The sequence below is a fragment of the Meles meles genome, chromosome 16 (assembly GCF_922984935.1).
Source record: "Meles meles chromosome 16, mMelMel3.1 paternal haplotype, whole genome shotgun sequence".
NCBI classification, from domain to species: domain Eukaryota; kingdom Metazoa; phylum Chordata; class Mammalia; order Carnivora; family Mustelidae; genus Meles; species Meles meles.
This window is the reverse complement of record NC_060081.1, coordinates 73,046,006-73,061,625: the sequence shown is the minus strand read 5'-3', so window position 1 is coordinate 73,061,625 and position 15,620 is coordinate 73,046,006. Positions and strand designations below refer to the sequence as shown.

The 15,620-nt window shown below is 51.3% G+C and overlaps 1 protein-coding gene across 4 annotated transcripts in view; it reads left to right on the top strand.

Moving 5' to 3' along the window:
• Positions 1–15,620, top strand: part of ATP9A (ATPase phospholipid transporting 9A (putative)) — a 133,050-nt gene that overhangs the window by 58,479 nt on the left and 58,951 nt on the right. For all 4 annotated transcript variants that reach the window (XM_045980134.1, XM_045980133.1, XM_045980135.1 and 1 more), the window contains exons 7-11: positions 263–357; positions 4,184–4,264; positions 5,072–5,147; positions 13,081–13,157; positions 14,739–14,899. In XM_045980134.1, coding sequence (XP_045836090.1) covers positions 263–357; positions 4,184–4,264; positions 5,072–5,147; positions 13,081–13,157; positions 14,739–14,899 — 490 coding nt within the window. The remainder of the gene's footprint in view (positions 1–262; positions 358–4,183; positions 4,265–5,071; positions 5,148–13,080; positions 13,158–14,738; positions 14,900–15,620) is intronic.

Here is a 15,620-nt window from a genome sequence, read left to right as displayed (position 1 = left end):
AGACCCTGGGATCATGACCTGAGCCGAAGGCAGACGCTTCACTGACTGAGCCACCCAGGTGTCCCTGGAGTGAGGATTTGAACCCAGATCTTCCGACCCCAGAGCTTACAGAGGAAGTGGGAAATGGGGTATTTGTTTTCCCTTTTGGTGGTTGGCCACTGACTGGGTTTTTCCAACGGCGAGAGCAGGAAGTGCTGAGAGCCGCGGGGGGAGGGGTCCTTGAATTGAAAGCGGATCGGCAGTGCCCACCTTCGTTCCACAGGCTCTTGCTTCCTGCGCACGGACCAGCTGGACGGCGAGACAGACTGGAAGCTGCGGCTCCCCGTGGCCTGCACGCAGAGGCTCCCCACCGCGGCCGTGAGTAGCTTTCCCGCGGAAACGCAGACTGGCGCCGGTGTCCTTGTCGGGCTCTCGGACTCAGAGGCCCTCCAGGGCCGGATGAGGGATGTCAGGAGGGCAGACAGGATGGGGCCCTGGGGGGCCTCCCTGAGCACCTGTTGTTTCAAGTCACGTGGCCGAGTGTAGTGCGGGGTTGGGGGCTCTTTAGAGGGAAGCTCAGAATCTTACGAAGCCTCGACAAGGTACCTTGGATAAAGCTAGAAGGAAAGGCAGGTATATCATCCTTCTGCTCACAGCCTCTGGAGGCTACAGTCTACAGAACCAGAACCCAGACTACAGTCCTTGCTGTTGTCCTCAAGCCCCGTGGGGTCTGTGTCCCTGCCAGGACCCTGACCTCAGCCTGGGTGCTCCGCCTGCCCGTGCCCTCTCCCTCTGGGTCCCAGTGTTTGCCCTTGCTGTTTCTTCCGCAGGGGACAGTTGTGCTCCAATGGCTGCCTGGCTGGGCCTCTCCAGCCTTCCTCCTGGGTTTTGTGCACAGATCTCCTTGTGTGAGAGGGATTTTCTGACCACCCTCCCCTTGTCTTCCCACCCGACTCACTTCCAGGCAGTATCTCTGAGAGCAGAGTTCTGCCTGGTATGTTCACTGCTGAATACCCTATGCGTGGAACAGTGTGAGGAACAGCATGTAGAACAGTATATGGAACAGCTACGGACCCTCTCCCAGGGGGTGGCCTAAGGAGTTAGAACCAGCATACTCTCAAGGGTGTGCAGAGCCCCACTCTTCCCGTCAGCCCTGCATTACTCAGACCGTTATCTGTAAAGCGAGAGGGACAGGGAGCCAAAGAGTAAGTTTATGGATGAGCCACGTGGATTGGATGTGGCCCATGGACAAGGTTACAGAGTCACAAAACATAATTTAAACTCTCAGAGGCCAACATGCCCCAACAGTGGCCTGAAAGGGTTAGGCAGAACGTGAAAGCTTTTCCTGGGCTTGTGGTCACACGGATTGATGCTGTTCCTTATCCATGTTCTATGAGGAGGGAGTGGGCAGGACAGTGTTACATATTAATAGGCCGGTAAATGTGCCCCCGTCCTAATGATGTCTCATGGTCAGCGACAAGTGAAGCAGCACCATTACTAGTTTTAATTCTTAAACCAGAATTCTGGAGCAGTGAGTTTCTAACACTGGTTGGGAGCCCCTGGGAACCCCGAGGGGGCACCATCCTGCCCCCAAGATGGGGTTGGTCTAGTGAGAGGGTTCTGATTTTTCTGGGTGACGCCTTTTAACTTCCTGGTAAGATTTCTCCAAGGGAAGCTTTCTGGTCCTCATAATGATGTGAAGCATTATCTTTAAGAGACGGCCTGGAAGCGCCTAGAATCATGAAGGTGCGGGTCTGTCTGTCGCAGAGAGTTGGTTTGTCGGTGTGTGCTTTGGATGCATCAGTTTAAGGAACACCGCTGTTGGCCCTCCTCCCTGTCCCCCCAGCCCCCGCCCCTGCCCTGCCTTGTCTGGCCGGGGCCTGGGCTGGGGCCCAGAGAAGGAGGAGATACTGCTGTCCTTGTTGTTAGGAGACCCCTCCTTGCTGGGCTGGAGGGATCCGAGTGGAGAGCAGCGATTTAGCAGAAGAACCGTATGAAGGGACGACCTGGGCATCACAAGACTGTGTTCTTGTTAAAATAATCAAGTAAAGTGTATGGAAAGCCCTGGAGGAAGAAATGAAAAATCTCACTTGTGGTCTCTGCTCCAGACCTTACCTGCTTCCCTCCAGGGATCCTGCGAAGTCAGTGGTGATCTTCCCAGACCTCTGCTGCACACCTCCCTACGCACGTACAGCTGTGAACTTGCTGGTGGGCGGAGGGAACTCACACATATATGAGATTACCCTGTATTTGTGATTCTGCAACTTTTGCTCCTGTCCACTTTGAATGTGTCCCGGGGTCTTTGGTTTTTTTTTTTAATTTTAAATTTATTTATTTATTTGAGAGCAAGGAGGAGGGGTAGAGGGAGAGGGAGAGAGAGAAACTCAAGCAGACTCTACGCTGAGCACAGAGCCTGATGCGGGGCTCAATCTCACAACCCTGAGATTACGACCCTAAGATCATGACCTGAGCCCCGAAATCGAGAGTCTGACTCTTAAACTAGTGTGCCACCCAGGCGCCCCCTTGGGGCCTTTTCTTATTAGTACATAGGGGCCACGGGATAAACACATCTGTACTTGGGGCTTCCTAAGCTAGTTAGTAGAGGCCACAGGCCCTGGGCAGGGGGCGGCCAGTAACCTCCACCCCGCTCTGGGTCCCTGTAGCCAAGGGGTATTGTGGTCTGGATTTGCCTGACTACCTGATTGGAGACTTTTTTTCCCCTCAATTTTTTCATTGTGGTAAAATATACATCAAATTTATCATGTTATCATTTAAAAATGTACAGTTCACGGGCACCTGGGTGGCTCAGTGGGTTAATTAAGCCTCTGCCTTTGGCTCAGGTCATGATCCCAGAGTCCTGGGATCGAGCCCCACGTTGGGCTCTCTGCTAAGTGGGGAGCCTGCTTCCTCTTGTCTCTCTCTGCCTGCCTCTCTGCCTACTTGAGATCTCGGTCTGTCAAATAAATAAATAAAATCTTTAAGGAAAAAAAAAATGTACAGTTCAGGGGTGGTAAGCCCATTCACATTGTGCAGCCGTCCCCACCGTCCATCTCCAGAGCTCTTCATCGTGCGAAACAGAAGCTCTGACCCATCAAACACCAACTCCCCGTTGCCCAGTCCCCGGCATCCACAACTGTACTTTGTGTCTCTATGAATTTGACTGTTTTAGGGACCCAATCTAAGGGGAATCATACAGTATTTGTCCTTTAGGGATGGATTTATTTCACTTAGCATAATGTGGTAGCCTGTGTCAGGATTCCCTTCCTCTGTAAGGCTGGACAATATTCCATTATATGGCTGTATCCCATTTTGTTCATCCATGTACCTGTCAATGGACGTGTGGGTTGTCGACATTTTTTGGTGACTGCGTAATCACAGCTACAGCATCTTCAAGACCCTGCTGTCACTTCCCCGAGAGTGGCTTGCTAATCCCAGTAATTCTACGTGTAAGTTTTTGAGGAACCGCCATATTGTTTTCCGCGGTGGCTGCACCATTTTACGTTCCTTCAAACAGTCCACGGGGCATTCAGGTTCCTCCACATTCTCGCCTGTACTTTTTGGATAGTTGCATCCTCCCGGGCGTGAGGTCTTCTGTTTGCTTTTTATGCCTTTTCCAAGGCCTTACACAGAGCAGGACCAAGTAAGCACCGTTGACTGAGCATGGACCTTCGTTGGTCCCAACAGCTTTTGGCTCCAGCAGTGGAGCAGTAGGGGGACCTAGGTCATGAGCCAATTTGGGAAGCACCGGGTAAACACAGACATACAGGCGTCTTCACTGTGGAGTCTGTCGGGGTGTCATGGGATAGCATGTGGAGTGACTGCTAAGCTTAGTTAAAAACAGAGAATTTTTTCTTCTTTTTTTCCACCTTCCTGTACTTTTGAGAGCCTACTTGCTGTTTGGGGGATAGAGTTGCTTTTGAAAAACTCTGGGGGCCTCCTGAGATCTCTTTATTTATTTTTTAAGATTTTATTTATTTAATTGACAGAGAAAGATCACAAGTAGGCAGAGAGGCAGGCAGAGAGAGAGGAGGAAGCAGGCTCCCCACCGAGCAGAGAGCCCGATGCGGGGCTCAATCCCAGGACCCTGAGATCATGACCTGAGCCAAAGGCAGAGGCTTAACCCATGGAGCCACCCAGGTGCCCCTCCTGAGATCTCTAATCCTGAACTTTGTTTTAACTCCAAAACGTTACGTCTGTTGAACAGGATCTCCTCCAGATTCGATCATACGTCTACGCAGAAGAGCCAAATATCGACATTCACAACTTTGTGGGAACTTTCACCAGAGTAAGTGGGCTGAGCTGACCGGGTGCTGTGCCTTGCTGAGAGCACGTGCTGGGGACAGAGACCTGCTGAGAAGAAGTGTTGACAGGTCTTTGTCGGGGGTGGCTGTGCTCCAGGAAGGGGTGAGCTTCCCCTAAGAAGCCCCAGCTTGAAAGCTGACATAGTGTTTCTCAGTGAGGTTGGCACAGCGGGGGCTTTCTCCTGGCCTCTGAACAGCATGAATTTCCCCGACGGCATAGACCCCAGCAGCATTAGAATTACTGTGAACTCTGTGCTGGGAAGGCAGGTACTTTTGCTCCCCTTTTGACACATCCGTGACCTCTTCTACTCACACAAGTCCCGGCTGGCATTGTTAACAATTTTTAAGCCACTTCCCAACTATTCTACCTAAAGGCTAGAAATTAAATTTAGCTTTCAAATAATTGAATCTGGGACCCCCACTGAATGCACGGTCTCTTCCTAGAAGCCATAGGACGGGCCAGCAGAGGGCTGCTTCTGTTTGACTTGCTTCTGCATTTTAGTTCTTGCCTTGCTGGACGTGTCTTCAGTGTTGGAAGCCTGTCCTCCTTCGGTCATGGATGGCCCTGGGGATGAAAGGCATGCCTGGGACGGTGGCTTCGGAGCTTGGCCCTTCTCTCCTGGCTCCAGGAGGCTTCCTGGAGCTTTCAGGAGCTCCTGGAGCTCTCCTGGCTCCTGGGGGCTTCCAATTAGGGGTCATCCTCTCTTCCTGTCTTGGGAAGAGCAGGTTGGAAATAGCCTGTGGATTCTTCCAGAACCTCGGATAAATGCATGCCCATCGGTCTTTTCCAGGAAGACAGCGACCCTCCGATCAGCGAGAGCTTGAGCATAGAGAACACGCTCTGGGCCGGCACTGTCATCGCGTCGGGTAAGGGCGCCCTTTCTGGGGAATGTGTTAACAATTTGAAAAGGAAAGAAAATCGTCTTGTATAATTAGAATAATCATCTGTCAGTGGGGAAAATTAGCCGGCGGTCACATGGTGTTTCCCACTTGCTGCTGCCCCTCCGGGGAGTCTCGCTGACATCTGATTGCCCCTCAGACGCTTGTGGACGCCTCTGAGAGAAGCTGCTGCGGCCGGCGCTCTTTTCGGCAGCATCCACTCCGGGAATAGCCCTTAATTGCCACCTGAGATTGACGTTCTAATCTCTCCCAGAAACTGGGCCAGCCTGGATGTGCCGGCCGGAAGTCGTGTCTGGGGGGGCTGCTGAGCTCGTCCTGCCAGTCCTAGGCGGTCCCCCCCCCCGCCCCCCACCCATGCACAGGAAAGGGCCACAGGCCCGAGTTGGAGCCTTGGTGTTGAAAACACCAAGATGATGTGGGAATTGGTGTCTTTTAGTTTTTGAACACTGGGGAGAGACTGAGCAGAAGCGATTCCAGGGGCTGAGCAGTGTCTGCGGTCGTGGTGGTTGGTGGCAGTGGGGGGGCCACAGATCTGTCCGCACCTTGGCGAGGCCTTTACGTGCATTACCCATTGCACTGACCCGCCCCATCGTTACCGTGAGGGGAGGTGCCGGTATTATCCCATTCTGCAGATGAGGAAACCGAGGCTCCGTGAGGCTGAGTAACTTGCCCAAGGTCACATGGGAGGTAAAAGGCAAAGTTGGGACTTGAACCCAGGGGCTTTGTTCCAGAAGCAGAACTTACTGTGCGGTTCTTGTTACTTTGTTACATTACATATATGAGGTAATAGTATATACGATAGTGAACATGTAACTTCACCACTGCCGACTTCCTGTCTCTACTGTTGGAGGACGGCTTTCTCTCTCTCTCAGGCACATCTTCCTCCTACCAACCCATTTTCTTTTGCTTGATGCTGCTTTGTGGCTTTTTATTATAATTTAGGTGCTCAGTCAGGATGCTCTGTGGCTAAGGAAGGGAATGACCAGCACAGACCAGCACAAACTAAACGCGGGGCTGCCTTGTTCACCATCCACAGATGAACTGTGTAATGCAAATAGAGATGAGCACTCCTTTCACGTCTTCTGCCATTTTTCCTTTTCCACTCCCTGCCTGTATTTGCAGCCTTATCTGGAATGTCTCTCAATTCCTCCTGGTGGCTGAAGAAGAGAAATGGGTCCTTAAGGCTCTGCGGGCCATGAGGAACTGCCTGCCACGCCCACAAACCACGCCCACACCCAAGACCACGCCCACCCCCTGGCCACACCCACCCGTCCCTGCTGCAGCCCTTCCTCTCCAGCCTCTCCTGCCACATGTCCACCCATGTCTCTCAGAACTGGTTACTCTTCCTTCCCAGTTTTCCTCCCCTTTGAAGGCATTTATTAACAAGTAATTATTCCTTTTAATCTTTAATAATTTGGCAGAAAAATAAGGAGTGTGTTTCGATGTGCATTTCCTAGATTGCCTGGAAGGTTGGCTTTCCTTGTGGTCTGTGTGGTCTCTACCTTTGTCCCTAATTTTTTGTGCCCACTAGCTGTTTCTTCTCTTTGTCTTACTCGTTTGTGAGAGTTCCCCATTTCTGGTTTTTGAAAAGATTTTGTGGCGTATTTGATATGCAGGAGTTTCATAGTGTTACTGTTCTTGTCTGTGATAGAGGTTCTCTTGTTATTGTTTTGTTTATGTCATTGTGAATATAGGAAACTCTACACATAAGACAGTTCTTAATGTTTTGGTCGATCTACTTTCTGTTTCTTCATATTGACTTGTGAGCATGCTTCCTAGCAGAGACAATATCAAACTCATCTGGTATGTGATGCAAATCTCTTTTCAACGTTTATTGTTTGGCTTTTGTTTTTGTCTTTGATGTGCTTTGTTTGGTTTTTCCAGATAGAAGTTCTAAATATTGATGTTATCCACATTTCCATAGAAACGGGAATTCTAGGGTAAAGGGCACATATGTTTTACATTGAGAGAGAGAATCCCAAGCAGACTCTGCACTGAACACAGAGCTGGTCTTGGGGCTCCCTCTCACAACTCTGAGATCATGACCTGAGCTGAAATCAAGAGTCAGATACTTAGCTGACTGCACCACTCAGGTGTCCCAAAAATAAAATCTTAAAAAAAAGTTATTTGTGAAGTTGGATTTTTAAGAATGCTTTATCTTCATTTGCATTTTTAAAATGTACATATGACTTGCTAGTTTATGGCCAATGCCCATTTTTTTTCTATTGATGGATTCCTTTAAAAATTGATTCCTGGGGCACCTCGGTGGCTCAGTCAGTGAAGTGTCTGCCTTCCACTCACGTTATGATCTCAGAGTCCTGAGATCGAATCCTGTACAGGGCTCCTGGCTCAGTGGGGAGTCTGCTTCTCCCTTTGTCCCTTCCCCCTGTTCATGCGCTGTCTCTCTCTGTCTCAAATAAATAAATCTTAAAAGAATTTAAAAAAAATGATTTCTAAGAACTCTTTATAGGCTAAGAATATTATCCTTCTGCTTTTTACTTTAATTGCAATTACCGTCTCCCAGTTGGTCTCATTTGTATTTTGGCACAAAAATTTAAAATTTTTATACCCTCAAACCTATTGATTTTTTTTCTTTATGGTTTCTGGTTTTTCTGACATGCTGAGAAAATCTTACCTGCTTTAAAAATGAGACGAATACACTGATGTTTTTTGGAGTGTTTATACAGTTTCATATTAAAATATTTGAATGCATGGAGTGAAGTTAGGAAAACTTCCCGGCAGAAGGGCCTTAACTTGGGCTCCAGCCGGAAGCTCTAGACCCTTGTGCCCAGTCTGTGCATGTGGCCCTGTGTCGAGACCGCCCCGGGGACTGGACGTGTGTGAAAGGAGAGAGTGTACACTTTGGGGTGGAGAACAGCAGGCAGAATGGGCGTGTGCACAGAGATCAGATACGAGGGGTAGAACTCCGGAGTTGTGCTGTGCCTGGCGCAGGCAGAGCTGGGGGCACAGGGGTGTCTGGGATGTGGGCATCTGCTTGCCAGGCGGTAAGTCTGCTGGTGTGCACATCATTCCTTGCAGGCGGGTGTCTTTCTCCTTCCCTTTTACTGAAAGATAACACATATACGGGGGGCACCTGGGTGGCTCAGTGGGTTGAGCCACTGCCTTCGGCTCGGGTCATGATCTCAGGGTCCTGGGATCGAGTCCCGCGTCGGGCTCTCTGCTCGGCAGGGAGCCTGCTTCCCTCTCTCTCTCTCTGCCTGCCTCTCTGCCTACTTGTGATCTCTCTCTGTCAAATAAATAAATAAAATCTTTAAAAAAAAAAAAAAAAGATAACACATATACGGAAAAGTGACCGAATCCCGAACATAGCACCAGTGCTCCGATCAATAATCAGGGTTTTGTCAGCCCCCAGAGGTCCCCGCTGCCTTCCAGTGCCCCCACAGCTACCTTTATAAAAAGATTATTTATTTATTGGAGAGAGAGAGAACAGAGCTAGCGAGAAGGCCGGTGATGGGGGAGGGGCTGAGGAGGGGAGAAGCAGGCTCCCCACTGGGCAGGGAGCTGGATGCATGGGTGGGATTGGGGGGCCCTCGATCTCAGGACCCTGAGATCATAACCAGAGCTGAAGGCAGATGCTTAAGTGACTGAACCACCCAGGCGCCCCAAGGGTAAAGCTACGTTGATTCCTCATAGCTTTGAGTTGTTTGATTAGCCACTCGCTTCAACAATATTAACATGTTAGTAGTACATAGATGGTCACAGTCTGTCTGGTGTTTATTCTGGTGCTTTTCTTCTCTCCTGGCTGCTTCTTTCCATGCAGCAGAGCAAAATAAAACAAAACAAATGTTTATTTTATTTTTTATTATTATTTTATTTTATTTTTATTTTTGAAGATTTTGTTTATTTATTTGACAGAGAGAGTACAAGTAGGCAGAGCGGAAGGCAGAAGGAGAGGAAGAAGCAGGATCTCCACGGAGCAGGGAGCCCAACGCGGGACTCGATCCCAAGACCCTGAGATCATGACCCGAGCTGAAGGCAGCTGCTTAACTGACTGAGCCACCCAGGCGCCCCTATTTTTGTTTTTTAAATATTTTATTTATTTGACAGAGAGAAATCACAACTAGGCAGAGAGGGAGGCAGAGAGAGAGGAGGAAGCAGGCTCCCTGCGGAGCAGAGAGCCGGACGTGGGGCTCGATCCCAGGACTCTGGGATCATGACCTGAGCCGAAGGCAGAGGCTTTAACCCACTGAGTCACCCAGGCGCCCCTATTTTTGTTTTTTTGAAAAAAAAAATTTAAAGGATCATTTTAAGTATAATCTACTCCCCAGTGTGAGGCTCAAGCTCACAACCCTGAGGTCAAGAGTTGTACGCTTTTCATCTGGCTGAGCCAGCCAGACCCCCCCAAAAACCTTTCCTGAGCATCCCTATGGGATGTCCCCATGCTCTGTTGCTAGGTCCTGGTGCTGTAGTGGCTTGCTGGGAAATCCTCGTCTCCATCCTGATGGTGCTTCTAGTTCACTCTAAACTTAATACAAATGACAGGAGATGGGAGGAAATGGAGGCGGGTCTCTGAAATCCCTCTGGAACCAGTGTAAAGGGAAGCAATTTAAGTGGCCATGTGGAGAGTTCTGAGGTGGAGGGACTTGTCAGCCTTCATCTCAGAGATGAACAGCGATGAGTCTTTTATTTATCAGGCTCTTTTTTTTTTTAAGATTTTATTTATTTATTTGACAGAGAGAGATCTCAAGTAGGCAGAGCGGCAGGCAGGGGAAGAGGGAGAAGGAGGCTGTCCACTGAGCAGAGAGCCCGATGCGGGACTTGATCCCAGGACCCTGAGATAATACCTGAGCCAAAGGCAGAGGCTTAACCCACTGAGCCACCCAGGCACCCTATCAGGCTCTTTTTATTTATGAAGCATTTTGCTGCCATTCTCTTGTTTTGGTCTCACAACATTAAAGGGGATTTGATGGAATGAAGAATGGAGTCTCAGAGAGGTTAAGCAACTTGCCTAAGGTCACACAGCCTATGAGGTCCTCTCCTGGGAGGCAGAGAGTGGAAGACAGGTTGGGAGTAGAGATTGAAGATGGGAGAAGAGATTTCAAAGTTTGTGATTGGTGATGTGGGAGGAAAGTGAGCGGTGAGAGCAGTGACCCAGTGGTATTACCTGCTGAGCCCTTCAGCAGGCATGGGTTTTGGAGTCCGAGAAGCTGGACACGTACCATTTCCTTACCTGGCCTCAGTTTCCCCTGCTTCTCAGTGAGTAGTCCTCTGACTACATTCTGATTCTGATGCAAGCCTGGCTATATGCAAGCCATTTCCTTCTGGTGCACCCCGTCAAGAAACCGACACCATTAGTCATCTTAATTCTGTGAGATTTCACTTCTTTGTTCTCTTCAGAAGCGAAGTCCCATGTTCTGGTCACTCTGCTGTTGCTACTTGAAAGTCTGAAAGAGTGAAAAAGCTTTCCAGACAGTGCTTAGGGTCCAGCTGCCTCTGCTGGCCTCAACCTGGCGAGGACGTAGTCACCATGGCAACCCAACCCAGTGCTGCTGGGCTGGGGAGTCACTGGGCCGAGAGAGGGAAGGGATGGGGTGTGGCCCGGGGGCTACGGAGCCCGGTTCATCTCAGACTCTCCACTTGCTTGTGCAGCTGCCTCCCCCGGCTCCGGTCCGCAGCAGGTCAGTCTGTGGCCCTTGGCCAGCCTGCAGGCAGTCATGCCCTGTGCTCATGGCCACGTGAGCTTGAGCGTGTCCAGCTGGTCTGGACCCTGTCCAGCGGCACTGATCCTGAGCTTGCACGCTTGAATGTCGCAGCGGTATCGGACTGCTGCAAACATTTCCGAAAGCTCACTCTCAGGGGTAGCATTTATCTTGTCGTAGACAGGGACAAAGGGGTCACAGAGTAGGCCCTGACCCCGGGAACGGGCTGTCATGGAGAGTTAGGAAGAAGTTGGTGTGACACCTGACCACAGCAGTGTGACTTGGAGAAACCAGCTGGCTGAGTGGAGAGGATTCTGCACTCTGCCCGCTGTGGAGGGCTGGGGGTGGGGGGAGCGGTGGGGACAGCGGCATGGATGGCACAGGACACGGGGGGGCAGAGAGGCTCGGGTCAGGAGGTCTGGAAGGGGTGGCTTGGCCGCGTGGGGGTCAGGATGAGCCAAGAGCCCGCCCCCGGGTAAAGGGAGTGCCCGTGCTTGACACCTGCTGGGAGTATGGACCCGGTGTCTCCAGATCTTCGGAGTTTCCAGGAGAAGCCAGAATTCTCAATTTTTTGTATGAAAGTTCCTGTATTTAAAAGATGGCGGTGAATTCAAAACCTTGAAAGCCCAGTATAGACCAAACCAGCGCACGTGTGTGGTTTCTCTCTGGGCGACTGTGGCTGGCGTTGGATCTTTTGGAGGGGATTTTGGGCTTGAGCAGAGGCAGGCGCCGGGCAGAAGGGCCATTTTCATTACAGCCTCGGCAGGCATCACGGTTGGCTGGCATCAGCGCAGGACCTGTTCAGAGGTCCTTGTCATTAAGACCCTCTTGAACCCTGGACCGTGGCGACTGACACCCACCACATCTGTGCAGGAACGAGTGCAGTGGCCCCGTGGCCACCTCTGGTCTGACCATTTGCTGTGGCCGCAGGCCTGCGTTCACTGGAGCCGCCATCTGCCAGGGGGCCAGCAAGTGAGCTCTGCCCGGCCCGCCATCTGCTGAGCCTTCCTGGAAGGGAACCGCATTGTGTGCATTAAGCTTGGAGGGGGGACCTCAGTGTACCCTCCCAGGGCTTTGTCGGGGGAGACGCAGTCCTAGCGTGTCCTCTGGGCTGGGGCTCCTTGACCAGCTCTGTTTGACGCTCTCTGAGGTTTTGGCATCTCCCTCTGAGAGAGGAGAGTGGAAGTGGTTCTTATTCCCAGCAGAGACCAGCTTGCTTGTGTTCCTGGCCGCCTCCCTGAGAGTGTGGCGGGGCTGGCCCCTTCTCAGGGTTCAGCTCCTGCTCAGTCCTCCTCATCTCAGACACTGCTTCTCCGACCACCCAGTACCAACCAGCAGGCTTCTCCGGCTCCTTCCGGTCTGTTCCTCTGCCTGATTTTCATGATGGCACCTGCCACCATCCGTGATTACCTGTTTCTCATTTCCTCCTTTCTTGTCTGTCTTCCCCACTGTGTTGAGCATTTCCGTGGCTTACACTGAGGAGGGGAGATAGGTAGGTTGTTAATAGATATGACCAGTTTCACTCCAAAATAGATTGTTCCCATTTACACTCCAGCCAACAGCGTGTTACGACAGGGCCCATTTGGCGGAGGCACTGGGTGATATCAGTCTGTGGAATTTTTGTTGTTGCAATAGGGATAAAGTGGCTTATTTTGCATTTCTTTGATTACTCACAAAGTTGAGCATCTTCTCTAATGTTAACTGGCCTTTTGCGTTTCTTCTATAAGTTGTTGACTTTTAGAAAGATTGATAAACGGGACTGGGGGGTGCATGAGACGGGGGCGGGGAAGTTCTCAGGAAAGATGGGTCATCGGGACCGTGTCCTGGTTGGACACAGAATCTAGAGAATCAGACTCAGCGGGAAGAAGGCTCTAATGAGAGCGTGTTTGTAAGTTCTCATAGTGTCTGAAGACAGGAATGTCCTACAAGTGCCTCTGGAAGCCTCTGAGGGCGGTGGCATGATGGGCAGACCCCCCGTCAGGTCCCCAGGGGACCCCACAGACCCGCGCTGAGCAGTCAACCTTTCAGCAACAGTAACGGTGCTCTGTGTCTTTACCTTGACCGCCGAGCGCTCGAAACTGTGGTGGATGCGGAGGGAAGACGGGGAACTGGATATATTAATTTCTGTTGAATTTAAATCGAAATGGCTTTCTGTGGCGAGTCGCGGCAGTGCTGGTCCTCGTGGCCCTGGATCGTCGTCGGTGTTCACGTCTCTTTGTGCTGCGCTTTTCTCGCTTTAGGTACTGTCGTGGGTGTAGTTCTTTACACGGGCAGAGAACTCCGGAGTGTCATGAACACCTCAAATCCTCGAAGTAAGGTGAGCTCGATGTTTGTTTGTTTTAAAGATTTTATTTATTTGACAGAGAGAGCGTGGGAAGGGGGAGGGTCGGAGGGAGACGCAGACTCCCCACTGAGCAGGGAACCCGACGCGGGACTCGATCTCGGGACTCCAGGATCATGACCTGAGCCGAAGGCAGTCGCTTAACCGACTGAGCCACCCAGGCCCCCAGAGGAGCTGGATTTAAAGACAGGAGCACCTCAGTGTTATTTCATTCACATAGACGTACTGTCTTCTCACGCGTCTGGGCACGTGTGTGCGTGTGCACACGCATCCATATAACACAGGAGCATGCATTCCCGTGTGTTTGTGGGAATTCATAAAATTCTTAAAGCTTTCAAGTTCAAACCGTGGAGCACTTCCTGCATGCCCTGCTTGGTGCCCCATCCTTCACAGCCCTCCCTCCCCCGTTTAATCCCTACCACCCCCACTCCAGCCGGGGAGCCCAGGCACTTCCGTGGGCTTGTGAGCTGAGCAGTGGCTGTGAGAAGCCCCGTGTCCTCACGCTGCCTGGCAGGGAAGGGGCGGGCTCAGATCTACCCCACAGGGGACACTGTCTATGGCGTGGCAAGCAGCGTCAGCTCTGTGGCTTCCGGGCCAGCCCCATTCTTACTCCTTTCACGCCCCGACCTGCCCTCCCAGCCCCACCCCTCCCCCACGTTCAAGACTTAGCCAGAAACTGCACAATGACTTCCTCTGTTGACACCGTGAACGAATGTGGTTTCCAGACCTCTGGTCATCACCTCCCCATACCATCCTTACGACCAGAAGGCCGTTTATTCGATGCTTTAGCCTCGTGCTGGGCCACGATTCTGTGAAGTTACGGCTTTGGCCTGCTGGTTCCATTTTTTTTTTTTTTTTTTTGCAGACACGTTAAAGTAAATCTGTCATTATTCAAATCATCGCGCTCATGAGTGCGGCTCTTAGCCATCAGGTCCCACCCGCGTGTGTGCCCTGAGCTGTCAGGCAGCCCCTCATCCGTGTGCGGGGCAGTTCCAGGAGTGGGGGACCGAGCCCATTTCACAGGTGGCGGCGTACGTCACCCCGCGCGTAGCCCCCAGTGCACCGCGACCTGTTTATGTGTTTCCGAGTCTAAGTCTTCTTGTTTGTTTGTTTTTTATTTTATTTGTTAAAGATTTTGCTTATTTATTTGAGAGAGAGAGAGAGGGCATGAGTTGAGGGGGGTCGGGTGGGGGGGGTTGGAGGGAGAGGGAGAGGCAGACCCTCCACTGAGCAGGGAGCCTGACACTGGGCTGGATCCCTGGACCCTGAGATCATGACTGAGCCGAAGGCAGACGCTTCACTGACTGAGCCACCCAGTGCCCCTAAGTCTTCTTGATTATTAAAAAAATTAATGCAACCAGAAATCCTTGAGGTCCCTTGGGTGTGTGTTAGGAAGCCCAGCCCCTGGAGCCCAGTATTCTGAACCAAAGACGTAGGGACCGAAGGGTCCCGCTGTCTCGCCTGGGGCGCAGGTGCTCCTGGAGAAGGACCGGTTCTCCAGGTGGGCTCCGGGTGCACCGACCAAGCACAGGCTCCCCCTGCCACTGGGTCCCACAGATCGGCCTGTTTGACCTGGAGGTGAACTGCCTGACCAAGATCCTCTTCGGTGCTCTGGTGGTGGTGTCGCTGGTCATGGTGGCCCTTCAGCACTTTGCCGGGCGCTGGTACCTCCAGATCATCCGCTTCCTCCTCCTGTTCTCCAACATCATCCCCATCAGGTAAGCAGGAAAGGAGCCAGGCCTCCTTTTTTCGCTTGGGGTCCCCTTGGAGGCGACGATGGGGCGCAGTCGGGAACGTGAGTCCCATTCTGTGGCCCCAGCAGGGGAAGGGGGGCTGTTCCTCCTTGAACCAGCCTTTGCGCAGAAGCCTTTGCCCTGCCTGCCCTGTGCCGGGGATGCCGCTTAGCCCCCGTCTCGTGGGCCGGCTCTGGAGCTTGGTGCTGGCTGCCGGGGGGCTGTGTTGAGATGGATCCTGGGCTCGAGTCCACACTCAGAGGGAAATACTGGGACTGATGAGCATGGCTGACACAGGCCAGCTGCTGGCTTGCCTTCCTTGGAGGCTGAATAAATGCTCTTAGAAAAATAATACAAGGAATTGTCGTAGGAGAAAATAAAGATTCACAGTGGCCAGAGAATAAGATCAAAATCACCTCTAATCTCACAACTAAGTGATAGTTGCTCTTAATATTTTGGCATATATATCTTTCTAGCCTCTTTTCTATTTTAAAGGGAGATTCTGCTGTACGTAAAATCTACCTTTTTTTTTTTTTTCTCAGAGCAATGCATTGTAAGTAACTTTGGACATCAGATATACTGGTGACTCGTACCCTAGAGTGTTTTAGAATAGCCCTATTGTATATTCGAGGTTTAACTGTTTAGCTCTGTATTGTTGGGGACTCGTTTCAACTGTCCCCCATAATTGATGTTTAGTAAATATTAT